Source organism: Nematostella vectensis, chromosome 7, assembly GCF_932526225.1.
Source record: "Nematostella vectensis chromosome 7, jaNemVect1.1, whole genome shotgun sequence".
NCBI lineage: Eukaryota > Metazoa > Cnidaria > Anthozoa > Actiniaria > Edwardsiidae > Nematostella > Nematostella vectensis.
In genome coordinates, this window is record NC_064040.1 from 11201932 (window position 1) to 11228667 (window position 26736).

Here is a 26736-nt window from a genome sequence, read left to right on the forward strand (position 1 = left end):
GCTTGCCGCTGCATATTTCGCAGGCTCGTAAAGTGTTGGAGGAAGATTTGAAAACATGAGAAAGACGAATGGAGTAAAGTCTGGGTTTGTAGGGGTTCATGCCGGTAAATATCACCTTTGATAAGCATTCAATGAACAGAATAGACTTGAAATATAACAGGAGTTATTCATTACTGGGTTTGTCGTTGTACACCAAGGTATTGCCCTTAGTTCTAAAGTCCTTTTTTATATTTTATTTTCTTCTATGTGTGTAAGGCATTGGAAATCATGCTGTTACTAATGAAGAGGAGTATAGGAAAACATGTAGAACGGCCTGCAGAAAGGTGAGATGTTATTTTTCATAGCAGGGGCCATGTAGCCAGCATATGGGGGGGGGGGGGGAGGGGAATGGATTTGCTTGGGGGGTGGGGGAGGGTGAGGATCTCCCCTACCCTGTATTAATTATTATTGTTTATTAGGCTGTTGAAAAGGTTAATCTGCAGTTGTTGCTGTGGTAATTGTTGTTGTTGTTATTGTATATTAGGCTGTGGCGGCACTAAGACAAGGTTCATCTGCAGTTGATGTTGTGGCCATTGCTTTAGCAGCACTTGAGGTTAGATATTCACTTTGCTACTGCAATGACCATGAATCTGCACTGATGGATATACCTTCCACATAAAACAATATTGCCAATTTACTTTTATTTTTTTTACTATATCAAGACCTATGATCCAAACAAACAGGACAATGCAATAAAACAATAGGACACTTAGGGCTCCTTTCTTCAACAAATTATTAATTCGAAAAGGTCCTTTCTTTATGGCCAGTAGCCTGAAACCATACCACATGCCCCATCCCATACCACTATACCATACCACACGTCCCATACCACCATACCATACCACATGTTCCATTAAAAGACTAAAAAGCTGCAAGCAAAATGTGACTCAAACCCTTTTTATCCGAACGTAACTGTACAAGGGCAAAGGTGGCTCAACAATAAAGCAAAAGGCCACAAGGGACCCAAACATAAGCTAATGTCTCTATAACACCCTCTCATCTGATCCAGTTCCTGAATTAATATTTGTTACCTGATACTACCTTCATTTATTATCATAGGACTTTATACAACAACACTTAGTGAATTGCACACTCTGATTAGTAAAGGGTCCATGTGTTTGTAGAGAACACATGCAGGCTACTGCATCAGTATGTCCTAACACCACCTTATTGTCTATAGGACTCTACATGGACTAATGCTGGTACAGGCTCTAATCTGACCGAATCAGGAACAGTAGAGTGTGATGCTAGTCTCATGGACGGGAAAACCATGGGCTTTGGTGCAGTGGGTGCAATAAGAAGGGTAAAAAACCCTAGCCAAGTTGCTCATCATATCTTGAGAGATGAGATCAAAGGTCCCAAGACACTTGGACTTGTACCTCCTGTGTGAGTGATTTATTTAGCATGTTGTTACACAGTAATGTACCAATTATTCTTGGGTTTCCCATGCTTGAAGATGAACCGTGAGGTAGTGTGGGGCCTAGGATGGGAGAGATGCTTTCTCCCCCAAGACCTGTAGCAGGCCTCACAATATTTTGGGCACGATACAGAAACATTGAGAACAAATTTGGAGGCACAGCTATGCCCCTACTGGTCATTTCCTTTTAAGTTTTTAGAATATTGGAGGGGTATGTGCTGCCAGTGTCCCGCCCCCTGCTATGGCCTTGCTCCTTTCCCCCCTCAATCTTCAGACACCCCAGGATACTACACAATCATCTACAATGCCATACAAATTTGATGTTGCAGATTTTTAGTCGGTGAGGGTGCCGAGTGTTGGGCAAGAGATTATGGCATCCCTGGAGTGACAGAGCAATCACTTATAACTGGTAAGGAAAAAGAAACTATAGACCTTTTATCAATGATTGACAAGCTAACTTTATGGCCTGTTGTTTACAGAAAAGAGCTTGGCTTCTTATCATAGATATAAAGAAAGACTAAACAGTACAAAACCATCTGAGCTTCATCAGCCAAAGAAACAAAAGCTTGATGATATGGATGTTTTGGTAGGTATTACTATAGAGACATTTTTCATCCTTGCAAAATGAACATGGGGAATGCACATTTTCTTCCATCAGGATTTAAGGAAGCTGTTGCAATATTTTTAATTATACAACAACACCCATAAATCATGCACTTTGGTTGGTCAAGGGATCATGTGTTATTAGAGGACACACGCATGCTTGGTGTCAGCATTCGCACACACTCACCAGAGATCTATTTGTTAATTATTGGATTTGGTAAAGGAAAAACTTTATTTTGATATGCTTATTTTGGATTTCATCAAATTATTAATCTTTTAATGTTGAATGGAAAAAGGAACTGGGTTTCTTTAAGCGATGATGTGGTGACATACATAGGACATAACAAATGGTTTGAAAGGGATAAAAAAAAGCTACAAAATTTTACCTGTCTCCTCTCTCTAATTCTCTAATGTTTGCCTTGCCGCCGATTTAGATTAGTATTAGTGTCTCCTTTCTCTAATTCTCTAATGTTGATATAAATCAGTAGATTGTTGAAGGCTTAACTTTGTAGGAGGACTCCAGCCTGGACACTGTTGGTGTAGTGTGTGTAGATACTGCTGGCTGTGTGTCTGCAGGCTCATCAAGTGGGGGACTACTTTTAAAGAAACCAGGCAGAGTTGGCCAGGTAATGGATATGCTCATTAGTTAACAATTTTCCTGTCATCTTTTTTTATTGCAAGTCCAAAAACAGATTATGCTTTGTTGCCTCTATTTCATAATGGAGAAGTAAAATCACTTTGTGGAGGTTGAGTTACTATGTTACCGTGAGGCAGCTATCTTATCGATCTTAGGGCTCTTTTTCAAAGGTTGCACCATACAGAACTTCCCTCTTCGGAATACTTAACCAAAATTGAATTGATGTATGGTTGTTGGTCCATCTTGCTGGCTATAATAAAACCTTTTTTCCCCGAGGTTCTTTTAAACAAATGAGTGTTATAGTAATGTAACAGTTAGATGTAGCCTGCTAGCAGGCTCTCATTCTTTTTTGAAAATGTTTTGTTTCAAATTAGATTAGGAAGAAGTCTTCGCACCCTCGCTATAGCACACCTCGGCCTTCGCACGAGCCACAAAACTCCCAATATTTAAAAACAAAAGATTTCTGAATAAGCCAAGCCCGATCGAGAGCCGGCTAGCAGGCTAAGTTAGACACATAGCCAGGATTTGCTGACGGGGGAAGAGGATGCAAGTATGAATATAACACCCCTAGCTATGTGCCTGACTGTCTTGTTATGCATCTTTATTTTTAGGCGGCTGTTTATGGGGCAGGGTGCTATGCAAGAAATACCACACACTCCAGTGTCAAGCGTGGTGATTGCTTTGACGAAGAAAGAAATATAGAACACTGCAGTGTTAAGCATGATTCTTCCAGTGATGATGAAAATGATGATGACTATTCTCAAAGCTCTGGAGTTGCATGCAGCTCGACAGGTTTAAAAACTTTTTTATCAGTTTGATGTAACCATTGATAATCTTTCATAATGTTTATAATATGATATTTTGAATAACTACATTTAAATTGAAATGCAGGGTGTGGTGAATTGCTGATAAAAACTCTTCTCGCAAAAGAATGTGCTGAGCTTGCAGCTTCAAGGTTAGTCGCAGATCCAACAGAGTGCTGTTCCCTCTATTTTGTATTGCTTCAAAATTTGCTAACCTTTCAGTTTTCTATGATTTTAGAGATGCCATCAGTGCAGTAAAGATTGGCTTGCAGGAGAGATTTCTGGGTGAGGCATCAAAACACAATAATCATCATTGCTGTGATTTATCATCGCCATCATTACTACCAGCAACGTCACCAGAATCATCAATATCTTCATCGTCATCGCCAAAATCAATGTCAACATCATCATCACCATGATTATCATTACAACCACCACCAACATGGCACGATCACCATAATTTTTATCATTATCATCATCACCACAACCACTGTAATTACCAACATCATCATCGTCATTACCATCATTACTACTACCACAATCACCATAGTCATCATCATCATCATCAACATTATCTCATCATCATCATCACCACCATCACATCTACAACCATAATCGCCATCAGCATCATCATCTTCATCAGCAATTGACGCAAGTCTTACCACCACCACCACCACCATCATCATCATCATCATCATCATCGTCATCATCATTAGTAATAGCATCACACCATCAAAACAACCTCCATCACCATCGCCACCACCACCCACCACCTTCAGCATCATAAATACTTTCATTCTTTTCAGAATCTCCTGCGATCCCTGAGGAAGTTAAGCTAAAGCTTGCAGGAGTCCTGCTTCTGAAGACTACCGAATACACTGAGTGTAAGGCCTAGTTTGAGCAAGCTTATACAGTAGTATTAAGGGGTAATTACATAAAAGATTGAAACATTTATAAAATACAGTGGAATCTGGATTTTACGATACCGGATTTTGCGATAACCTCGGTTTTACGATTTGCGTTCCTTTCTCCCGGCGAAAATACAGAGAAATGTAAAAGAAATTACCTCGATCTAACGATATTGGAAACAACGATATTCTCGATCTTACGATAAAAATCTGTTCTCTCAAGCGTAAGTTTGACCTCGATACAACGACATTATTCTGTCCGTCAACAAAGAGAGAAAAACTCAAGAGACCACACACGTACTGTACAAATGAATTTTTTACTTGACAAATCTTGTTTAATACAGATTACAGTCTTAAAAAAAGCAATTGTTCAGCCTTACAAAGCCTACAGTTACAATACTATTACTTTGTAAAAGTTGATTATTATCATGACCTCGCTACAACAATGTTTCCAATGGATTTTCCTTTATATCGTAAAATCGAGCACCTCTTTGCAACGATACCTCGATTTTACGCAACATTTTCTGCCCAAAGTGTCAGACCAGAAGCCTTGATAACTTTATATTCCAGTCTTTCGCGCTCTCCCTTTTATTCAATTATGAGTTAGATTTATCATTTTAGTTTCAGTGTTCATGCAATGTTGCTTCGATTTTACGATACATTTTCTTTCTCCCGGGGCATACCGTAAAATCCAGGTTCTACACTGTATCATGTTTTGTTATATCTTTAACGCTCCCCCCCCCCAACAATTCCTCGCTACGCATCTGGCGCGTGTGTTTTGGGAGGGAAAATGGTTGACGTTATTTTAACTAATATCTGCTTCATAGTTCAATCATACAAAATTTACGTAGACGCAGGCTGACATGCCTTAAATCAGTTTTAACTTCTTTATTTCACGCATTTTTAACATGGGCACCCCGCGCAAAGGCTGAACATTTACAGTATAGCTCATTCTAATCCAGGTCGGGATGTAGAACTTGTCTGGGGCCACACAGCGCCGAGTATGTGTGTTGGCTACATGTCCACCACCGATTCCAGTCCAACGGTACGCCCCTGGCATTGCTGGATTACCCAGAAAGCTGTCTCCTCTTAGTTCGACTTAAAACAACCTTGCGAGGCTATGATTTGGTGGAATACTCGGAACTCTGCCCCTAACTTTCTGTTACCAGGAGTTTGCCTGGGTTTCCTCTTTGGTACCTCTTTGTTAACTTTTTTTACCACTGATTTTACTGCTACGAAAAAAAAATCTTGAACCAGCTCCAACAATTAACTATGCTCGGCTTAGTATGGTAACTCGTTAAAGGTTAGCTTTGTGATTGGGTTTGTTTTATTGAGATGCCTAGAAAACCTATGAATATAGAATATGTACATTGCGGGATGCAAAAGCTTGAAACAAGGTCTTTTTATTATGAGGTAAATATCAACCCTCTGTTGAAGCGACTTTTTAAAGAGGACTTAAGAAATGTTTTTATTCACTGAGCACCTTTTTTAATTTCTCATCTGTCTTGTTTCTTTTATTTAAGCCGTTCATGCCGTGGTGTATTTACATGTACAAATGATATATTTTACTAATTAACGATTGGTTTCAGACTCGAATGTGCAGAGCATCCTCTGTCGTAAAGTCAAACAAAGTGCTGGTAGAGGGTACCCACTATGCTGGGAAAGGACTGTGATAAATCACGTGACATGGAAGATGTGCAGTGCCATGGATGAAATGTCTAGAAGGTCTTTTGATAAATCGGTTAACAGAGTATGTGTTAATCGTATTGACACCTATAATAATACCCATCTGTTGTGACCTTATCGTGGTTCTACTATCAGAAAGCCATGAGTGAAGACGTTATGTGTTTATTGTAGATCTGTCTGATTCAACTCTTTTCTAATCATACATGTACTAATTACAATATTTGTGATCATGTGATTAATATGACGTAATCATTAAGATATTAGATTACTACATTCCTCCCTTTTCAGATACTTATATGTATATATAATTATAGAGAATCATTTCTATGTACAATCATAATCTATAAATATTTTAAATCAATACATAACTGTAACAATGTGTCTCTTTTTGAGTGTCTACTGTTCTTTCCATTTAGTTCATAATGGTATTACTTCGAATAATCTCGCAGTCTCCGGTCAAATATAGAAATGTGTTTCCGTCCTGATCGTCTTGGCTGTGAAATCACTTCTGGCTGGTGTATTGGCTGGTGTATTTGCTCCTTGAAGCATGATGGAATCTTTTTGATATCTCTACCGTCTTCCTCTCTTTCTTCCTGTATTGTCGCAGACTTCAGTTGTTTAACTCTTGATGCATCTCGACACAATCTTTCCATCTCCGATTCTTCTTGCCTTGACTGTTGATCCTTTGATTTCAGTAATGATATAGATGTGCGCTTCATATGGTGTTTGGGCTTTTTTTTCTTGTCCCGCTTGATCAGAATGGCTTGTCCTACTGCGAGCTTGTGTTTTGTTGCTCTGTGTCTTTTGTCGTGGTACATTTTTGTTTGTTCTTTGTACTTGCTGCCGTTGCGTCGTATTTCCCTATCCTGTGTCGGTTTGTCTGTTGGAAATGTTCCAATTTCGTTCTTATTTCTCTGTTCATCATCAATTCATAGGGTGTCTCCTTTGTAGCTGGGTGTGGTGTGTCTCTGTAGGCTGATAGCATGTCGTATGTCGCTTCGTGTACATCTATGTGTTCTTGGTTAGCAATAGTCGCTATCTTGTTTATAAGCTTGTTAAAGCCTTCAACTTGGCCTTGGGCTTTCGGGTGTCTTGGTGTGATTTTCTTATCTCTGAATCCTTCTATAGCTGCAAACTCTGTGAATTCTGTGGAGTTAAACGGTGGTCCGTTGTCGGTTTGTACGACTTTTGGTACACCGTGTGTAGCAAACATCTTCTTAAGTTTCTTCCGGGTTGGTTTAAGTGCTGTTGATGTGATAAACTCTACTTCCGGGTATCTTGAATACTGGTCTGTGACCACTAGTACATATTCTTTGTTTGGAAATTGTCCACAAAAGTCTGCCTTCACCGTTTCCCATGGTCTTTCTGGTAAGCTTGTCATTTTAGCTGGCTCGGTGTGATGTGTGTTTGTTGATACCTGGCAGCTGAAGCATGAGCTAACGATGTCCTCAATCCGCTTGTTCATTCTTGGGAACCAGTATTTCCGCCTTAATAGCTCCTTTGTCTTTGCCAAGTGTCCTTGCTTGTGAGAGATTGTGATTATCTTGTCCCTCAGGGATTCATGTGGAATTATCTTCCAGTCTTAACACTACGTCGTCGCTTGTGTAGATCTCTGCTCGTAGATCATAGTACGGTGCTAGGTCAGGGTAGTTTTTGTCCCATTGTCCCGTGTGAAGTGTGTTTGTAACTTCTGCAATACTCGGTCTTTTTTTTGTTGCTGTCTGTATGGTTTCCATGACAACTGCGTGGTTGGTCTCTATTATTGCTTGGATGTAGTGCTCGCTGTCCGATTTCTTTTCGTCTGGAATCGCATGTCTTGATAGATAATCCGTCATATTGGATTTCCCTGCGATGTGAATTGCTGTGAAATCGAGGTTTTGCATTTTCATCACGATCCTCTCTATACGTGGCAGTAACTTCGCTCTTGGATTTTTCAACAGCGGTAGTAATGGCTTGTGATCTGTCGCCAATTGGAAGTGTGGTGATCCTAGGAGGTACATGTTAAGTCTTGTGGTAGTAAATTCTGCTGCAAGCGCCTCTCTCTCGATTTGTGAATAGCGTTTTTCTGTGTCTGTCAGCGTTCTGCTCACGAAGTGTACAGGTTGGTATCCTTCGTCAGTCTTTTGAAATAAACCGCCTCCTAGTCCAGTTGGGCTGCCGTCGCAGATAATCAGCGTTTGCCGTTCAGGTTTGTAGGGAATCAGGACTGGTGCCGTAGTTATCGCTCTCTTTAGGTCTTCAAACGCCTTTTGCTGCTCGTCGTTCCATTAAAACCTTGCGTCTTTGTGTGTCAGTCTCCTCAGAGGTTCGCATCGACTTGAGAAGTTGGTGATGTACCGAGACAGGTATGCCATCATTTGAAGAAATGATACGAGTTCCTCTTTAGACTGCGGTGCTGCGCATTCTCGTACTGCTTTTACCTTGTTTGGAATGGGTTCAAGCCCCTCTGATGTGAAGAGATGTCCGTGGAACTCGATGCTTGTCTTGCCGAACTCGCATTTTTCTCTTCTCAGTGTTAAGTTGTGCGCTTCCAGTCGCTTTAATACTGCTTCGACGTTCTTGTTGTGGTCGTCTTCGTTTAATCCACCGATAAGAATATCGTCCCGATTGTTCAGCACTCGCTGGAGTCCCGAAAGAATACGGTTCATTTCCGCGTCGAATAGGTCTTGGCTGTTAACGCCGCCCAACGCTAGCCGTCTGTACCGATAGTTTCCTTCTGGGGTGGAGAATGTCATCAGCTTTCGCGAATCCTCGTCTAGTGCAAACTGGTGGTATCCGTGATTCATTTCTAGTTTGCTAAACATTCGACAGTCCTTGAATGTTGCGATAAGGTCCTCGGTAATTGGTGCTTGGAATTGTCGTGTGCGCTGCATTGATTTGTTGAGCACTCGGAGATCCAGGCTCACTCTGATGTCTCCTGGCTTCTTCGGTGTTGGTTGGACCACTAATGGTGAACACCATGTTATTGATTCGTGTTCCGGGACAGGCTCCATGATGTCGTTATCGACGAACTCTTTCATCCTTTTCTTTAGTGGCTCTATCAGGTGGTATGGAACTCGCCTCGGTTTCTGGATAACAGGCTGTACGTCGTCTTGCATGGGTAGGTGGATTTCGATATCTTTCCCGTCTCGTCGTGCTTTTCCGATCCCCGAAAAGAGCTATGTGTGATTGTTGACTATTTGATCCCGCTGCTCGTTTCCGGTCTGTACCTTGTGTTTGTTGGGTTGCTTCAGGCGTCCGGTTACATCGAATTTCACCATCCCAAGTTCTTAGAGTGTCTCTCTGCCTAGTAGTGGTAGCGAGTCGATGGTTCCGCCGATAATCGCGATCCTTGCTACGGTACTTCGGGTCTCACTGGCTATGGTCACGTTGATTTCACCGATTACGGGAAGGTCCTCTGTAAGCGTTTTGAGTTTCAGCGTTGTTTTCATTAGCTGCACTTCCGGTTGGGCGTTTTGAAGTGTTTTTAGATGTTGTTCGTCCATGAAGTTCACATCGGCTCCGGTGTCCGGTTCGACGGTTGTTTTGACTCCGTTTATCCAGATCCTGCATTTGTTTATTTTCGTCGAGGATGGAACTGTGCTTGTCTTGCGGATATTCACATGTTTGAGTATCCGGTTGATATCTTCGTCGCTCTCTGTTTCGCTTGATTCGGTGTCGCTTTCTCGCTCCACGTGTCGAATTTTCGGCGTCCTTTACTTTGTTTCGGCTTCCGAAGTTCCTTGATTGATGTTTCCCGCGTTGGTCTTGCCGTTCTGAGATTGTTTCATCTTTCGTGTTTGCGCCGCTCCTACACATTCGAGCGTAGTGATTTCTTTTCCCGCATTTGTGGCATTCTGCACCATAGGCTCTGCAATTGCCTGTGCTGTGTTTCGCTCCGCATCGGTCGCATTCTTTGTGCTGTTGGTCGCGCGTGTGATTTGTAATTTGTTTCACCCTTTGAGATTCCGACTCCTCCTTAAGCTTCCTTTCGATGGCTGCCGCTTGCGCGCTTGGTTCTTCATCTATCGTTGCTTCGTCTAGTATTTCTGTCAGAGTTAAGTTCTTTCTTATAGTCTTGAGTCGTAGTTGAGCGCTTCTCATAGTCTTGATTAAATTATCTCGAATCGCCTCGTTCTCATCTGTGAATTCGCATTTCTGCGCTACTTCGCGGATCCTTGTATAATACTGTGCCATGCTCTCTTTGTCGGCTTGGATAAGGTTTCCGAACTGGAATCTGGCCTAGTCTTTGTTCTTCTTTGGGAGAAAGTTCTTATCCAGCTTCCTTATGAGTCTTGTGTAGGCATTGTCTCCGGTCTGTTCAGTCAGCTCAGGTAGTGAGTCTTCAAGGTCGGCGATTTGCGGGCCGCCGTAGATCATGAGACCGTCTTTCTTTGTTTCTGGTTCTGTTATTCCAAGAAGCGAAACTGTCTTTCGATGTCCTTCTTCCACTTATCCCATCGGATTGCCGTGTCATTGGTGTCGGTGTTGGTGTGGAAGGGTTTGATACTGAATTGTCGGTTTACTACGGTGATGTTGTTCGGGCTGGTCACCGCGCTACTTGCGCCCGAACTCGTATCTGCCGTGTCATTTGTCATTCTTCTACTCTTCTGCTTTGCTGATAATTACTATTCCTCGTCGCCAAATGTTGTGACCTTATCGTGGTTCTACTATGTGTAGACAAGCGAATCATAACAAAATATAATATACATCAAAAAATTTTCAACAATATTTGATTGCCAACAAGCAACAACAGCAGCAGCAAAAGTTTCCAATTGGTAATCCTCCGCACTTATCCCTTTGCGTCCCTGACGGTTTAAAGAGGCATCGTAATTACTTGTAGCTCTTTAATAGGTCTTTCTTGTCTTCCATTGACTCCTGGCTGCGCTAGCTCTCTCCTTCGCCGCAATTTTTTAGGAATTCTTTTTCCAAGAACCTTTATTGCCTCGTCGCGAAACTCCTTACTGCGAAAGAAGTACAGTAGCGGATTAATGGCCGGTGAGATAAACGTGAAGAGTGCCGCTGACTGCAACAAAGGGTGATCAATATCTTCGACACCCTCTGGGAGAATCATAATCGCGAATGCAAATGGCGTCCAGGAAGCGGTAAAGCCCCCTATTACCATGGCGATCGTCTTAGCGAGCCTATCCTCCGACTTTTGAAACCTCTCTTGGTTTGTATTCGTCAGGACTGCCCGTACTCGATTTTGCCGTTTTATTTGATGGTACACGAGGGCGTAGCTGAGTATAATAACAGCATAAGGTATCAGAACGCTGACAAGAAGGAGCTTTGTGAGGGGAGATCTTGGGATTATTCGTGCGGCTTTAACAGTACCTGATGTTAAGGTAAACACCCAGATTAAAGATAGGCTAGTTGCAAGCTTGGTGCGCGTCATGAATGTCTTGTACCTCAAAGGGTACATGACCACAATACAGCGGTCAATACTCAACAAACACAAAGTGAGGAGCGAAGCCCCATTAAGTACGTACGTGAGGGAAAACAAAAAGCCTAGTAGTAACCTCGGGAAACATTCCCTTCCAAGGGCTAAAAACTGAATGGCAGAGTGCAAGGGAAGAACTAAAGATCCTAGGAGAAAGTCTGCAACCGCTAAACTGCAGAAGAGGGCGGAGCATGTGTTATGAAACCTTGGACTTCCCACAATAACCCAGACGACCAGACCGTTCCCACAAACCGTGAAAATGGCCATTACGAGCTCAATGGAGGCCATGGAAGTTTGAACGGGAAAGTCGCTTTGAAAGCACATTTTATTCCCATCCTGCCCTAATTCAAGACTCGAATTTATACCGAATTTATTTTTTTCTGGGCTCCCCATTCTCTGTTGAAGTATTCTATGACTTTGTATGCGGAGTCTTGCGGTTTTATTTTCTTGGATGCTTGCCAGATGCTTGTGTAATTGTTTTTCGTCGTTTTGTGTTCCGCTAGTCAACAAGGCCCCTTTTCTAATTGTACTTGGTGCTTTCCATTTTGAATTCCTTGAATTGAAGTACAGAGGGCTTTGCGAGTATACAGTTACTGCTTGTCTAATTACTTTTTGATTCCATATAGGTTTTTGCTGCTCAATGTGTCAGACCAGAAGCCTTGATAACATTCTATTCCAGTCTTTGACGCTCTTCCTTTTATTCAATTCTTTACTTTAGTGCAAGAAACTTTGAGGTAGATTTTTTAGTTTTAGTTTCAGTGTGCATGCAATGTTGCTTAACTCATTTGCTTTTCCTGAATCCACTTCAAATTGCGTCTCTGCCGTGTCCGTAGCTCACACAAGTGCTATTTTATGAACTCGGAAGTATTATATGCATTGAAGGTATTACGTTCTGACACTTATGTCCGTCCAAGATAAGATTTTCATTTTCATCCTCAACAATATCCGCGCATTATTTTATTAATTTAATCTTCTTTTCAACATGCCATTCTTATTCGATGAAAGTAGTGCCTCAAAGAGATCAAACGTTAACTTCTTTTGGTTTGTTGTTAAACTCTCGGAGCCCCGAAACTCTCAGATCCTGAAGCGGTATACATCTACGTCGCTATCAAAATTACAATTGACTTTAATAATTAAATTTGATCTCCGAAATATATACAGTAAGATCCCGCGAATATTAACCTAGCTTTACCCAGTTTGGCACTGAAATTCAAGGTCCCTATTTTTATTTCATTTAATTTTTTATTTTATTCATTTTTATACACATGTATGAAACGCACATTTACCTGAAATTATTTGTCAATCTCAAAAACTTTAATCAATGATTAAACTGATAATGAATCTGAAATATGTCATTTCTCGTTCCGAATAAATGCTGTATTTAATAATCTTGGACAAAAACATTTTTAAATTAAAATCTGTCTGCGTTTATGAATGTTTGCCTTAGCAGAAATTGTTTTTTTGTTGATTTACTTTTAATTCATTTTTTAATAAGATATACCTTGGTCCAATAACAGCGTTTATAGACACTAATATCATGTTTGTCTGGTTATTCTAATATCATGTTTGTCTGGTTATTCTAATATCATGTTTGCCTGGTTATTCTAAGGGGCCGTCCTCGTTTCGTGGAGTTCTAGAAACACACGCACTCATAACCGGAAAGACTTTTCATATTTCGAAAAGTTTTCATTTCGATAGTTTCATATGTTTTCTTATATGTTTGCACAAGAAAGTAGCCAATATCCGATGAAATATAAAAGACACAGATGTCGCTGTCCTATACAGTCGATTGACAAAAGGTTAACAGGCCTCGCGACTCTGCGACAAGCCCGCATGTAAGCATGTGTAAAAACCACAGAAGCGCCTAGCTGCATATATTTGCCTACGCAAATAACTTCAGTCTTACCTGCACTTCAGTGGTTTTTACTAATACTGAAAGCGGGCTTGTATACAGTACGACGCGCGCTACCGTGGTCACCTTGACAGTTTCGTTAAGTAAACAAAAAAGGATGCGAGAGACGTGATTGATCAACTTTATCTAAACAGCGTGGAAAAGAAATGCTTAAAGCCGCATTATCACCAGTTTACTTCCGGAGGTCCGACGGAAACCTCAACCGTTAAAAGACAAAAGAATCTTTTAAAATTCGAGATATTTAACAGGCCATCCGCTCTAAATTATCAGTCACATCCTCAAAGAAACTTCCAATAGACACACTGCTTTCAATATTTTGAAATATTATTCGCGGTTTCCGTTAAAAATCATCGGATATTGTTACGTATTCGACCGGAAGTAAACTGGTGACAATGCGGCTTTAAGAGTAAAATCATGCGCGTCACACTATAACACTTTGTATTGGTGGTCACGGTAGCGCGCGTCACACTATAACACTTTGTATTGGTGGTCACGGTAGCGCGCGTCGCACTTTAACACTTTGTATTGGTGGCTACGGTAGCGCGCGTCGCACTATAACACTTTAGAGACCTTACGCAACAGAAAAATCCACGACGGCGACGTCAGGTTATGTCGCGCCGTCTTGGATGTAAAAAAAACATACGCAATTGTTTTTACACCGCAAAAGTTACAATGCTACGATCATTATGTCCACTTTTCGAGATGCACGAGAAGCTCTTCTACCCGCGAATGATCTTGAAGTAATAGACGACGACGAACTTCTTCTATTACAGAACCTGAAAAAGTCGAAATATTTGGACATCCCTTACGAGAAGTACGATAAATTTGATCTTGAATCGCTGACGGACGACGAGTGTTTGAGTGAGTTTCGCTTCATTAAAAATGATTTATATCGCCTTAATGAAGCGCTTAACTTCCCGGACCAAATAACATGCCCGAATCGTCTTACTGTGGATGGAATGGAAGCCCTGTGCATGACTCTTAGACGATTCGCATATCCCTGTAGATACGAAGACCTTGTTCCGCAAATATCTATGGTCGTAAACGAAGCGGTCAGCTACATTAACACGAACTACAGGTACCTCCTATCAAGTTTCAACCAAGCTTGGCTCTCCCCGGCACACCTGGAAGATTATGCTAGGCTCGTGGCATTAAAGGGAGCTGCACTCGATAACTGCTGGGGGTTTATCGATGGAACGGTGAGACCAATTTGCAGGCCTGGGCTTCACCAGGGGACCATGTATAATGGCCACAAGCGGGTCCACGCAATCAAATTTCAGAGCGTTGTCGCGCCTAATGGTTTGATTGCCAACCTTTTCGGTCCCATTGAAGGTAAACGACACGACAGTGCCATGCTACATGAGTCGGGCTTGCTGCCGCTCTTAGAATGCTATCAACACGGCTGGGCAGCCACTCTGCCTTTATGGGGACCCCGCCTACCCGTTGAGGGCCCAACTGAAGTGCCCATTCAGAGGAAGAAACCTGCAAGCCCAACAGGAGCTATTTAACCTCTCCATGAGCAAAGTTCGCACTGCAGTTCAATGGGTTTTTAATGACATATCAACTTACTTTGCATTTCTGGATTTTAAGAAAGACTTGAAGATAGGGCTGAGCCCGTTTGGAAAAATGTACATTGTTTGTGCACTTTTAAGAAACGCCAACACTTGCCTATATGGCTCCTCCACATCCCAGTTTTTCGACCTGGACCCACCTGATCTTGAGGACTACTTCACATGAAAATACCCCTCTGTAACAGACCTGGTGAATGATTCCCAGGCGGGTTTTCCGTAAAAAGCTGGGAATTGCTAAGATTTTTTTAGATATAGAGGGGGGTCTCCCATGCCATCAGGTCAGAGTGGAATTGTATGAGGGAAAACTCTGCCATGGCGAGTCTGAAAACTTTAGCAGGTAACGGGGAGGCAAAAAGTCCCCAGTTTGGTTTAACCAGGTCAGTAGCATACCTGTCAACTCTCCAGGTTTTAACGTGAAATCACCAGGTTGTTGGCAAAAAATTGCAGAACAAAAAAAAAAAATAAATAAGGTCTACGGACCAAGTCTAAAGGTTTCTGATCACATTTGATTGACACGTATAAAGTGGTAGGTAATATTGATTGCAAAATAAAAAGTTTAAGCCAACTATAAATCATAATAGTGTTGAAATTTTTCACATTCCTTTTTATTTTATTTCTTATTTTTATTTTTGTCATAACCAAGGCTTGAGTCTTTTTGACTGACTGCAAATAATCATGAACACAAACGAAACCGATATTTCTTCAATGTCAGGTACATTGAGTGTAATCTGCGTCCCCCCAAAAATGACACAGATGGGGATGGGAAACATTTGTTGTTGTTTTTATTTGGGTATGCTAGTGGAGTATCTGTTAATTATGTGAGCCTAGAACACTTTAAAAAAGGACAGTAATTATACAAAGCTGCTATGATTGCAATTGTCAGTTGTACTGTGACGGAAATGGATAATATGTTGAGTGTTCTTTTTCGGGGGGCTTTTGGATATTCATTTTTAAAATGTTCTTGGGATCCAGACTCAAAGAATTTTGGAAAATATAAAGAGTGTAAACATTGCTTTTATTATTATCTCCTTATTTTTTCTATACTTCATGTATGAGATTTAAAGCTTTGAGGTGAAAACACTGCATTTGTCTAATAAATGTCATCTTTATTTTAAAATTGCTCAAGTACAAAACTCAGCATTTAATGATTTAATAAATTTTTACATGCATGCATGGATACAAAAATGCACATGAAGTTCATTTTTGAGTAGATTAATTATCATGGCAATTATAATGGTCAAGTGATTCATACTTCAGTAAATATAAGTTAAATAATAAAAAAAGATATAATTAAAAGAGCATAGACAGAGACTTGCGGCCTTGACTATAGACAAGGAACAGTAAATTCAAGGCTTTTCATAATTACTCTGGAATTAAAAGGGCAGAAAAGCATTGAATTTACTGCTCCTTGTTCATTTTTTCTATCAGGGACATCAAGAGCTTTGTTTGTGCAATTTGCATTTGCTGCTGTAACTGCATCTCTTGCTGTCGCTGTTGCTGCTCCAGCTGGAATTGCTGTAGCTGTTGCTGCCACTGCCGTTGTTGCTGTTGCCATTGCTGCTGTTGCAGCTCAAACTGTTGGCGGCTTTGTTGCTGAAGGTGCTGTAGCATTCCTTCCTGCTGTTGCAGCTCAAAATGTTGGCGGCTTTGTTGCTGAAGGTGCTGTAGCATTCCTTCCTGCTGTTGCAGCTCAAACTGTTGGCGGCTTTGTTGCTGAAGGTGCTGTAGCATTCCTTCCTGCTGTTGCAGCTCAAACTATTGGCGGCTTTGTTGCTAAAGGTGCTGTAGCATTCCTTCCTGCTGTTGCAGCTCAAACTGTTGGCGGCTTTGTTGCTGAAGGTGCTGTAGCATTCCTTCCTGCTGTTGCAGCTCAAACTGTTGGCGGCTTTGTTGCTGAAGGTGCTGTAGCATTCCTTCCTGCTGTTGCAGGTCAAACTGTTGGCGACTTTGTTGCTGAAGGTGCTGTAGCATTCCTTCCTGCTGTTGCAGCTCAAACTGTTGGCGGCTTTGTTGCTGAAGGTGCTGTAGCATTCCTTCCTGCTGTTGCAGCTCAAACTATTGGCGGCTTTGTTGCTAAAGGTGCTGTAGCATTCCTTCCTGCTGTTGCAGCTCAAACTGTTGGCGGCTTTGTTGCTGAAGGTGCTGTAGCATTCCTTCCTGCTGTTGCAGCTCAAACTGTTGGCGGCTTTGTTGCTGAAGGTGCTGTAGCATTCCTTCCTGCTGTTGCAGCTCAAACTATTGGCGGCTTTGTTGCTAAAGGTGCTGTAGCATTCCTTCCTGCTGTTGCAGCTCAAACTGTTGGCGGCTTTGTTGCTGAAGGTGCTGTAGCATTCCTTCCTGCTGTTGCAGCTCAAACTGTTGGCGGCTTTGTTGCTGAAGGTGCTGTAGCATTCCTTCCTGCTGTTGCAGGTCAAACTGTTGGCGACTTTGTTGCTGAAGGTGCTGTAGCATTCCTTCCTGCTGTTGCAGCTCAAACTGTTGGCGGCTTTGTTGCTGAAGGTGCTGTAGCATTCCTTCCTGCTGTTGCAGCTCAAACTATTGGCGGCTTTGTTGCTAAAGGTGCTGTAGCATTCCTTCCTGCTGTTGCAGCTCAAACTGTTGGCGGCTTTGTTGCTGAAGGTGCTGTAGCATTCCTTCCTGCTGTTGCAGCTCAAACTGTTGGCGGCTTTGTTGCTGAAGGTGCTGTAGCATTCCTTCCTGCTGTTGCAGGTCAAACTGTTGGCGGCTTTGTTGCTGAAGGTGCTGTAGCATTCCTTCCTGCTGTTGCAGGTCAAACTGTTGGCGGCTTTGTTGCTGAAGGTGCTGTAGCATTCCTTCCTGCTGTTGCAGGTCAAACTGTTGGCGGCTTTGTTGCTGAAGGTGCTGTAGCATTCCTTCCTGCTGTTTGAGTGTTGCAGCTGCCGCTTGCTCTCTTAGTTCAAGCTCTTCTTTTTTTAACTCAAACTGTTCCTGCGCCTGATAGTAAAACATATTTTACCATAATAGGGAGTGATCTAAAACTACATGCAAAAAAGGAAATTTATAAGAATGCTCAACTTTAAACACAATACCACAATCACAACTTTTATTCCTTATTATGAAAATCTTCCATCACACACAAAATCCCCCCCCCCAATTAACAGGCAACCACACACAGAGCTTCATGTTCATTCATCAAGACAACATCCATGATATACATCCACAACTACTGAAGCATAACTGTAATTAACAATTTCTTCACTGTGTGTGTCAATGCCCCCTTGGGTTTTGAAGTATTTTGGCATAGAAACATCATTATCTCCTTGTTGGGTGGGGTGTGCAACATGCAGGGGCGCTTACCTACCCAGGAAGAGAGGATTACCGTCCCGAAGGGGGAGCACCCCCTCCCTAAATTTTTGAGGGGTCAGATTTACTTTTGACGAAAGATATTTTACTTTTGACGAAAGATATACATTATTACCTTCTCTCTTAAATATACAAAGGTTTCGCTCCCATTCCCTCTTCCTTTTTTGCCACTGGCCCATCATCTTCCTTCCTTTTGCTCGTCTCCCCCAGCTTCTCCATCGCCCGGTTCCGCATCTCCTCCCCCTTCTGTCTATCCAAATCCTTTTTTTCATTTGCTGCTTCCACTTCTGACTTTGCTTCAGCAAAGCGCTCCACCAGCTCCTCTAACAAACGCTCGCAGTTTGTTAGCTACGGCGTATCAATCCCACTTGCCTTCATCTCTTCTGCCACCTTTTTTTTGTATTTTTTTTTTCAAGAAGACTTTATCGCTCTCGGACAGAACGCCCTTCAGTTTGCAGCCATTTGATGAGAATTGTGGGATGACATTAAGTGCCTCTGCCCCACCCTCCCACACCTTCCGCCGCTCTGTTGATCCAAATTTATGAACCCATGGCTCATGGACCATAACTTCCATGAGCATCGATTCGTCGTGAATTGCATTCCACTTCATTGCCATCTGTAAATAGAAAAAAAAGTCTGTCATTTGTCGTCCTAAATGTGTTAACTAACTTAGACAAGAGTTTGTAATGCTATCGCTGAACTGATGAAATTATCAAAAAAATCCATGTTTGCATTTGTTTGTGTGCTACTTCCTGAACGAAGAAAAATCTTGAATATATTCCTCGGAACAAATGTAGGAAGAAATACCGCCTTAAAACTACATTGGAGGCGTTCAAACATATTTCTCTGTAATGATTTGCTTGGCTATGTTTTGACAAGTTGACAACAAAAATACGCTACTATAAAAGCAAATGATTTCTCAAAAATAAAAGGGGGGCAAGTTATTTCAACTACCCAATTCCATTCCCATATACTTTCTGCATAATTCAAAAGTTATCTGGCAGAAGAATAACCAATAGATAAAGTTAAAAGCAATAAAAAGTACTCACGTTTTGGCTGAAACGGCAAACGCCGGCGTTTCACGTACTCGACGACAACAAGACGGCAAAAAAAAAAAAACGGAAGACGCGTCACAATATAACACTTTGTATTGGTGGTCACGGTAGCGCGCGTCACACAATAAATCTTTGTTTTGGTGGCCACGGTAGCACGCATCGCTTTATAACACTTTGTATTGGTGGCCACGGTAGCGCGCGTCGCACTATAACACTTTGTATTGGTGGCCACGGTAGCGCGCGTCACACTATAACACATTGTATTGGTAGTCTCGGTAGCGCGCGTCACACTATAATACTTTGTATTGGTGGCTGCGGTAGCGCGCGTCACACTATAACACATTGTATTGGTAGTCTCGGTAGCGCGCGTCACACTATAATACTTTGTATTGGTGGCTGCGGTAGCGCGCGTCACGCTGATGCTAAAGGACAGAGAAGTACTATCCATGAGCCGTATTCAATGCAAAGGCATGCAAATAAAGATGGAACAATCGACTCGATTCATTTGCATGCATTTGCATTGAATACGGCTCATGGATAATACGACGTTTGAACTTAGCCTCATGAACTAAGAGTAGGTAACTCACGATTTTTATTAATCAATCACAGGCGCGTACACTTGGATTTTGCAGGGTACGCATGTACCCCCGTCGACCGCCAAATGTAGGTCATTATTTTTCAAGGATCATTCAAAAACTATCCTTTTTTCCAATTTTTTTTATTGGTAAGCGCCTTACGGAGTCGTAGCGTGATTAAAAGCCATTTCATTGCTGGCCAATGAAAACGCTTCAAGGATATGCTGAGGCTTAGTTCAAACGTGTGTCTTCCATAAGCCGTATCCAATGCAAATGCATGCACATGGATCGAGTCGATTGTTTCATCTTTATTTGCATGCATTTGCACTGAATATGATAGTACGACTTTGCGGAACCTAAAAAGCGATAAGATGTTGGAAGTTGTCGGCGAGAGTTCGCAGAATATTGGAAACCGCAGTAAAATACAGACTCGTTCCCAGTCGCCAAAATGAGAAAAATTTTTAAAAAACTTAAAACCTTTCACTTGTATCAATCTAGCCAAAACAAAGCATAGAAAAACTTTCAAATTCTGAAAAGGGAATTGAATTTGATTGAAATCTGAATTTTCTACAGATCTTTGAAATTTTTCCTGGCCGCGCGAAAGGACATTGAATCGAGTGAATAATTTCAAGTTTTGGGGGGAAAATCTGAAACAACGTATTTTCCTTAAAATCCGTTAAAATTCAGAGACGGCAATACCACAAAATAGACTCAAGAACGCTAGTCAAATTGATACCAACCCCTCTAGTTGTTGATATTTTTTTTAATATGACTAAAGGAGATTGTCGCATCGAGTTAAGTAAAGCGTCTTCACGCGATGTGTACAAACTGTTTCTAAGCGATATTGCAGTGATCCCTTACAGCAAGAGAGCATTATGACAGATATTTCTCTCCTTTTAAAGTTCTTAAAACCTTTCACTTGTATCAATCTAGCCAAAACAAAGCATAGATAAATTTTCAAATTCTGAAAAGGCAATTGAATTTGATCAAGAGACCATGAAAGAGAACGAATCCCCGTGGCCCATGATGCCGTCCATGAAAGCTATTTTTAGATTGCGCGTGCTTGTCAATCATAGCATCCATATATGGCTCATCGCGCCATATTTGGTTATGGGCACCTTGCGAGCTAGTACATTTTCACCATTTTTTTCCCTCTGCACTTCTTGACTTCGTTCGCTACCTGTTTTTATCCTTTTAGCTGCTTCTCATAGTTCGTGGTTACAATGCTACTCGTAGGGTGGTGTCCTGGTATCTGTTAAGTTATCTAATGTTCAGTTATCTAAATGTTATATAAATAATTGAACGGGAAGACGTCGGGGAGACGGCGAATTTGGAGTTCATACAAGATTCATCAGGCTGACTCCTAAAAAAAATATTTTTCTCTTCAATACGGTGAGATGGAAAACCTAGGGATTTTTAGTCTATGTTATATATTTTAATACAAGAAGGCCTTTATTTTTCTTTGATTTACAATATTTTTAGATGAATGAACTTCAATTCTTCACGCAAATGTTCAGAAATCTTGTTACTCAAGAAACCCTTGTCACCGAAATAGGATTTACTTCATTATGGAGACTTGAAATCTTTTATTTGTGAAATACCTGTCTTAATAACCACAATATCGGTGTGAATATAATGGCATTAAGTTCTGGATGTATCTTTTTCATTAAAAGGGAACTGGAAGAGAATTGTGTGTTGTAAACACAGATTTATGATTGATTTTTGTTTTATAATTTGCGAATCAGCCGTGAAAACTTTTACTGGGGAAGTTGATCCCCGAGCCTAAAATCACGCACTCTATGCATTTCAATGTCCGAGAAACGTTTGATTGGATCCAGCGTACTCTATGGAAGATCATTTTCACAGCGTTTGTAAAAAAGAATGGTTTTCGGTCAAAAAGATTTCTATAACATCCTTTGCCGGTTCACATCGCTCAAGATGTGATCGCGCGTAAGACTCGTGTTGCTAGGAAACGTGAGCGCTAACCAATCAGAGGCGTATCTAAAAATAACTGGTTGTTCTAAAAATAGCTTTCACGGACGTCATCATTGGAACATACCCTAATACGGGGGGATTCGTTCTCTTACATCATAGTCTCTTGATTTGATTGATAATTTTCCTGGCCGCGCGAAAGGAGATTGAATCGAGTGAATAATTCCAAGTTCTGGCGGGAAAATCTGAAACAACGTATTTTCCTTAAAATCCGTTAAAATTCAGAGACGGCAATACCACAAAGTATTGGCGGATTGTATGAAGAATAATTTAAAGTCGAGAATTGCATGCAAAAAGAGAAAATATCGTTTTGTTGTAGGTTTCAAAAACAGCGCGCGCTCGTGAGATTGTCACCATCCTTTATTTGCGAATGAAGCGCGCGTGCACAATGCAAAAACAATTCAAAGACTAAAAAAATATCTGCTAAATTTTGCAGATTTGTTTCCTGAAGTTAAATAATCATTTGACTACCAGGTTGAGATATATAGCTGACGGTAAAAGTTGTAACCACACAACGTTCTTCAGCAATAACTAAAAGACATGAAGACGGAAGCGCACGCATATGTTTTCTCATGTAATTTGGTTGACATATCGATCTCATCTCGATCTAGGTCACAAATGACTGGACCCGGGCCTTTCAGTTCACGGCCTTTTTTCCGAAGGTTGACCAAAATATCTCAATATTACAGATTTGAGTTATTCGCGCGTGTTTTATAGGGTCCATACGAACCACATACCATTTGGAAGATGAAAATATAAAGAATCGACAAAGTCTATCAACTCTGAAAGGTTATATGGACTTTAATAAGGGAAACCAGGGGAAACATCATTTATGCGCAGGTTGCCTGTTGTGATAACTAGGCGCGCGCGGTCCCGTGTGGGTTGACACGCGGTGTCGTGTGGGTTGCCTGTGGTCAAAGAAAAGTGTCCCACCATCCCCTACCCCCCAGGTTCAAGGAGGATATGTGGGGAAGACCCTGGGAACGAGGATGGCAAAGAGGCATAATGTTTTACCCACACGGCACCACGCGCCTAGTTAATCAGCACAGGCAACCCGCGCATAAATTATGTTTCCCCTATTTTCTTCTTATATTCTTTTCATTTTGGCGACTGGGTACGGGTCTGAGTTAAATAGGTAATCACTAATCGAACTTTACGGAAACTCACTTCTTATGAGTTAATTAAAACTGTATTTCTCGCATGCTAATTAGTTAAAGAAAGCTGACAGGCGTATGTTTTCCTCAGGCAATGAAGAAACAGCGGAGTTGCAGCAAGGGATATCGTATCCATTTATTGTAGCTTAATGCGGTCCATAATTGAATATATCTCCGCCAACGCCATTGAGTGAGTCCAGAAGCGAGCCCTTCGCATCATCTGGCCGGGTGTGTCATACAATGACGCCCTGGAAAGGGCACAGATCCAAACGTTTTATAAGTAGGAAAGAAAGTGAAGATTTTCTATTTCCCCTTATCAGTAACAGAGTTGTAAAGTCTTTCGGCCGCTATAACCTAAGATCAAACCGTATCTACTACCCTGTACTAAATAATACTGAACGCTTTTCTAATTTTGTAACTGTAAAGTAACAGCCTATTTGTTTAGTCACTATTATTTGGGCGTTCAATACTAATTTATGTAATCAGCCTTTAATTCAGTCGTAACTGTAATAGTTTTGAATACACTTCATTATCATTATTATTGTTATTGTTATTGTTGCTGTTTTTATTGTTATTATAACTTTTTTAAACTCTGTTAGGCTTTCGGAACACGAATGGATAGGTGGCTCGAAACATTGTGCAAGCTTAGTTAAAATATCTCCCAATCTTCTCGGCGAAAAGCAGAGCGCGGCTATACTAGCCTTTTTGCAAAAACGTTCGGCTTCCCAGGCAGATTCGGCCAGATTATTTGCAAGTGGAAAACATGAAAGTTTTATTGCAATTTCCAATGTCAGTTGTAGGTAAATAAATCTTTGACAATGACATTTGCTGAATGGCAGATGCTCAGTTTGCTCTTTGGCCCGATTCTTATTGGCTTGGCCCATAAGTGGTATTCGACGACTGTACGTGTTCTTTGACAATTGCAATTAGAATTCGTGGGGATATATTCTTTTGCTTATAATTCTAAGTCACGATAGTCAAAATCTGCATTATACCATTTGCAATAACCACAGCGACTTGCCAAGAGTAGCAACAGGACCGTGGACAAAACTACGACTGAGAAGCATTTCCCTTTAAAATACCTCCTGGCAAATTCTCCTGTCGGTGAGCTAAGTGGCTAAGTTCAAGTTTTTGAGGAATATACAAGACTGCGCATCGTGTGTTTGACATTGGGAGAGTAAGAGAATCGAAGAAAGATTTGTGTATTCTAAAAAGGAACGCTTGGTAGATGAGAAGCTGGTTATCATTTTTTTCCATTGCCTTTCCTCTCCATACTTGGCACTATAACCACGTTCTTATTTGCTCTATGAGACAACGACTTTTGCAAACAAAAAGCTGGCAGTCTTTAAAATCAATTGCCAGCGCCGCGAAAGCTGTGTTTGCGGATGAGTTAGTGTAGAGACAGCCTAACAATAATACTGTGATCCTCCCATAACTTTTCATAAAGCACTCGAAAATAAGTACATGATTCGAGGGAATTTCTGCGATTTCTTGGACATATCTTCGTTTTTTTCTGGGAGCTAAAGTATCCTTTGGGGAATACATCAATCGGTCCCTGCGGACTAGAACATCTTTCGAAAATAAGCGCTTTGTTCAAGACTGCAGAATAGTTTTCACCTGAAACACGAGAAGAATGAATACAAGTTCGGTGACAAACTCAACTTCTGGCATACCGGCTACGAACGCCTTAAGTCCAAGCGAGCAAATTGGTAAAGTCTTCGCCCTGGCTGTTATATTTGTTGTTAGCCTGGTGGGAAATGCCTTAATCATTATTACCATAAGCAAGTATAAAGCGCTTCAAAAGTCAATCAACTATTTCATCCTTAACATGGCAGTGTCGGACTTGATATTAACCCTAGTTACGATCCCTATGCTCATCTCAAAGCAGATCGTGGGAAACCGTTGGCTTATCAAAGGGATGGCTGGACTGGTACTTTGCAAGACATCTCTGTTTCTTAGCGACATATCACCTGTTGTTTCGATCCTAAGTCTCGTTTTTATGAGCTTCGATAGATTTGTTGCAGTAGTTTTCCCTCTTTGGAAATTAACCTCTAAAACTCGTGTGATTTTAAACATGACAACATGGATAATTGCCTGTGCCTTCTATTCCCCTTATTTTCACGGTTTCAAAATCGTTGATGAGCAATGTATTTTATTTTGGGGTGTTAATCACATCACTTTTAACACAGTTTATTGGATGGTAAACGCGGTCACGTTCATAATTCTACCATTTGCGATCATTACTATTTTCTATGTCGCTATTTTTATCGAGCTTCGCAGGCAACTCAAAAAAAGCAAGGGAATGATGGCAAACTCCCACACACTGCGCCAAAAACAAAACCGAAAAATTGCCAAACTTGCGTTCTGCATTGTGTTTGCCTTTGGGATATGTTACGGTCCGTTAAATCTAGTTATCGTTATGATGCAAAATTTTGTCTTTAAGTGGAAGCGAAACCCTGGCCATGAATTTCAGCAATGGTATTTTGTGTCACAACTTTTTTCGTTCTTAAATGCCGCTATCAATCCGATTATTTGTATCTACTTTAATAGAAATTTGTACCAAAGCCTGAGAAGCTGGGTTTGCGGAAAATCGAATCAGGAATCGAATCAAGAGGCTTTGAGGTTGTCAAATGCTCAACAATCCAAAATGAAAAACCTCCCAACGACCCATCGGTGAAAATACACCCGTGTGATCAAGTAGCCGTGTGTTAGAAGCAAAGTGTTTTTGTCTATTTTAATGCCTCAAAATAAAGAACAATGAACTGGGTTATCCCCCTGTCCTGTTAAAATTGAATGTAAAACAGAAATGTATATTGAGTAAAATGCAAAAAAGAAAGAATAGATTGCCTTTTACCCATGAGAATATTTATGTACATAATACTTAAACTATTGTAAGTTAACAGTGGATCTTAAGTACTGAAGAGTCCCTTAAATGGGCCATTCTTTTAGATTTCCCCCATTGTATTTCCCCTCTAAAAATGAAAAGTAAGACTAGATAATTACAGCGTAGACGAAGGAAAGAAAACTAAAATTAACACTGTTGTATAATTCTCATTCTAAATATTCCTTATAGGAAATAAAGTGACCTCTTGATCAAGATTGACACTGGTTATTTTATTTGTCTCTTCTGGTTCTAATTACTTATTTTTATTAGAGATTCTCTAATGCATCCCTTAGGAAAACCACTTGGGTTAACATTGAACTGAATATTTCCATATCCCAACCCGCTCTAATTACTATTTTTCCTTCCACTTAAAAAAAGGGGGAATTATCTTTTAATTTCCCCTCAACCAAGGGGGAGTTTCATAATTAATTCCCCGAGTTGCCATGGTATAAATTTGTAACACTTTGATTAACGAGGAAATACGCTAGAGCGGACAAGCAAACAGGCATTTATGAAACTTCGCTTATGTTCGTATAGTTCTTCTCTCTCCAACACATTTTAAGAACAATTTAAAACATAAAAATAAAAACACACACACATTAACATAGTTTTCCTACAGCTCAACTGTTTCGTTCTGTGGCATTACTAACACGCATGCGTGCAGAAACGAAACAACATCCCACATGGACATAGTCTAACGTTGTTTTATAATGGATCAAGACCTAAGTAATGGGTATGCTGTCTTACATCTGTTTCC

At 40.9% G+C, this 26736-nt stretch overlaps 5 protein-coding genes and 1 long non-coding RNA gene across 6 annotated transcripts; 4 read left to right on the forward strand and 2 right to left on the reverse strand.

Annotated features, from left to right (window-relative positions):
* Window positions 1-2: 2 nt before the first annotated feature.
* On the forward strand, window positions 3-6472 carry LOC5507118 (threonine aspartase 1). Its single transcript, XM_032375613.2, has 13 exons — window positions 3-104; window positions 256-323; window positions 524-592; window positions 1220-1425; window positions 1786-1865; window positions 1936-2042; window positions 2572-2685; window positions 3308-3488; window positions 3588-3651; window positions 3738-3784; window positions 4306-4383; window positions 5370-5452; window positions 5997-6472. The coding sequence occupies exons 1-13, from the start codon at window positions 56-58 to the stop codon at window positions 6078-6080; spliced, it is 1230 nt and encodes a 409-aa protein (XP_032231504.1). The 5' UTR covers window positions 3-55; the 3' UTR covers window positions 6081-6472.
* LOC116614509 (uncharacterized protein K02A2.6) lies at window positions 6360-7667 on the reverse strand. The gene is made up of 2 exons (XM_032375594.2): window positions 6860-7667; window positions 6360-6784 (listed from the first exon to the last, which is right to left on the reverse strand). The coding sequence occupies exon 1, from the start codon at window positions 7556-7558 to the stop codon at window positions 6863-6865; it is 696 nt and encodes a 231-aa protein (XP_032231485.1). The 5' UTR covers window positions 7559-7667; the 3' UTR covers window positions 6360-6784; window positions 6860-6862.
* Window positions 7668-10888: 3221 nt separating this feature from the next.
* Window positions 10889-11779, reverse strand: LOC116614505 (histamine H2 receptor-like). The gene has a single exon (XM_032375587.2). It carries the CDS (start codon window positions 11777-11779, stop codon window positions 10889-10891), a length of 891 nt encoding a protein of 296 aa, XP_032231478.2.
* A 3528-nt stretch (window positions 11780-15307) lies between these two features.
* On the forward strand, window positions 15308-17883 carry LOC125568306. The gene is made up of 2 exons (XM_048730256.1): window positions 15308-15332; window positions 16424-17883. The coding sequence occupies exons 1-2, from the start codon at window positions 15308-15310 to the stop codon at window positions 17881-17883; spliced, it is 1485 nt and encodes a 494-aa protein (XP_048586213.1).
* A 3076-nt stretch (window positions 17884-20959) lies between these two features.
* On the forward strand, window positions 20960-23633 carry LOC125568391. Its single transcript, XR_007312327.1, has 2 exons — window positions 20960-21341; window positions 23187-23633. It is a non-coding gene; the product is annotated as an uncharacterized LOC125568391 (long non-coding RNA).
* Window positions 23634-23904: 271 nt separating this feature from the next.
* Window positions 23905-26196, forward strand: LOC5507110 (pyroglutamylated RF-amide peptide receptor). The gene has a single exon (XM_001627738.3). The coding sequence runs from the start codon at window positions 24729-24731 to the stop codon at window positions 25770-25772; it is 1044 nt and encodes a 347-aa protein (XP_001627788.1). The 5' UTR covers window positions 23905-24728; the 3' UTR covers window positions 25773-26196.
* Window positions 26197-26736: the final 540 nt, after the last annotated feature.

What these genes read in the sequence shown, in the direction of transcription:
- LOC5507118 (XM_032375613.2), top strand. Translation starts at nt 56, where the DNA reads ATGAGAAAGACGAATGGAGTAAAGTCTGGGTTTGTAGGGGTTCATGCC. An exon ending in TTGCTTTAGCAGCACTTGAG is followed by an intron (nt 593 to 1,219) that starts GTTAGATATTCA and finishes TATTGTCTATAG; the next exon opens with GACTCTACATGGACTAATGC. An exon ending in AGTTGCATGCAGCTCGACAG is followed by an intron (nt 3,489 to 3,587) that starts GTTTAAAAACTT and finishes ATTGAAATGCAG; the next exon opens with GGTGTGGTGAATTGCTGATA.
- LOC116614509 (XM_032375594.2), bottom strand. Translation starts at nt 7,558, where the DNA reads ATGAACAAGCGGATTGAGGACATCGTTAGCTCATGCTTCAGCTGCCAG.
- LOC116614505 (XM_032375587.2), bottom strand. Translation starts at nt 11,779, where the DNA reads ATGGCCATTTTCACGGTTTGTGGGAACGGTCTGGTCGTCTGGGTTATT.
- LOC125568306 (XM_048730256.1), top strand. Translation starts at nt 15,308, where the DNA reads ATGGCGAGTCTGAAAACTTTAGCAG. An exon ending in GAGTCTGAAAACTTTAGCAG is followed by an intron (nt 15,333 to 16,423) that starts GTAACGGGGAGG and finishes TTTTTCTATCAG; the next exon opens with GGACATCAAGAGCTTTGTTT.
- LOC5507110 (XM_001627738.3), top strand. Translation starts at nt 24,729, where the DNA reads ATGAATACAAGTTCGGTGACAAACTCAACTTCTGGCATACCGGCTACG.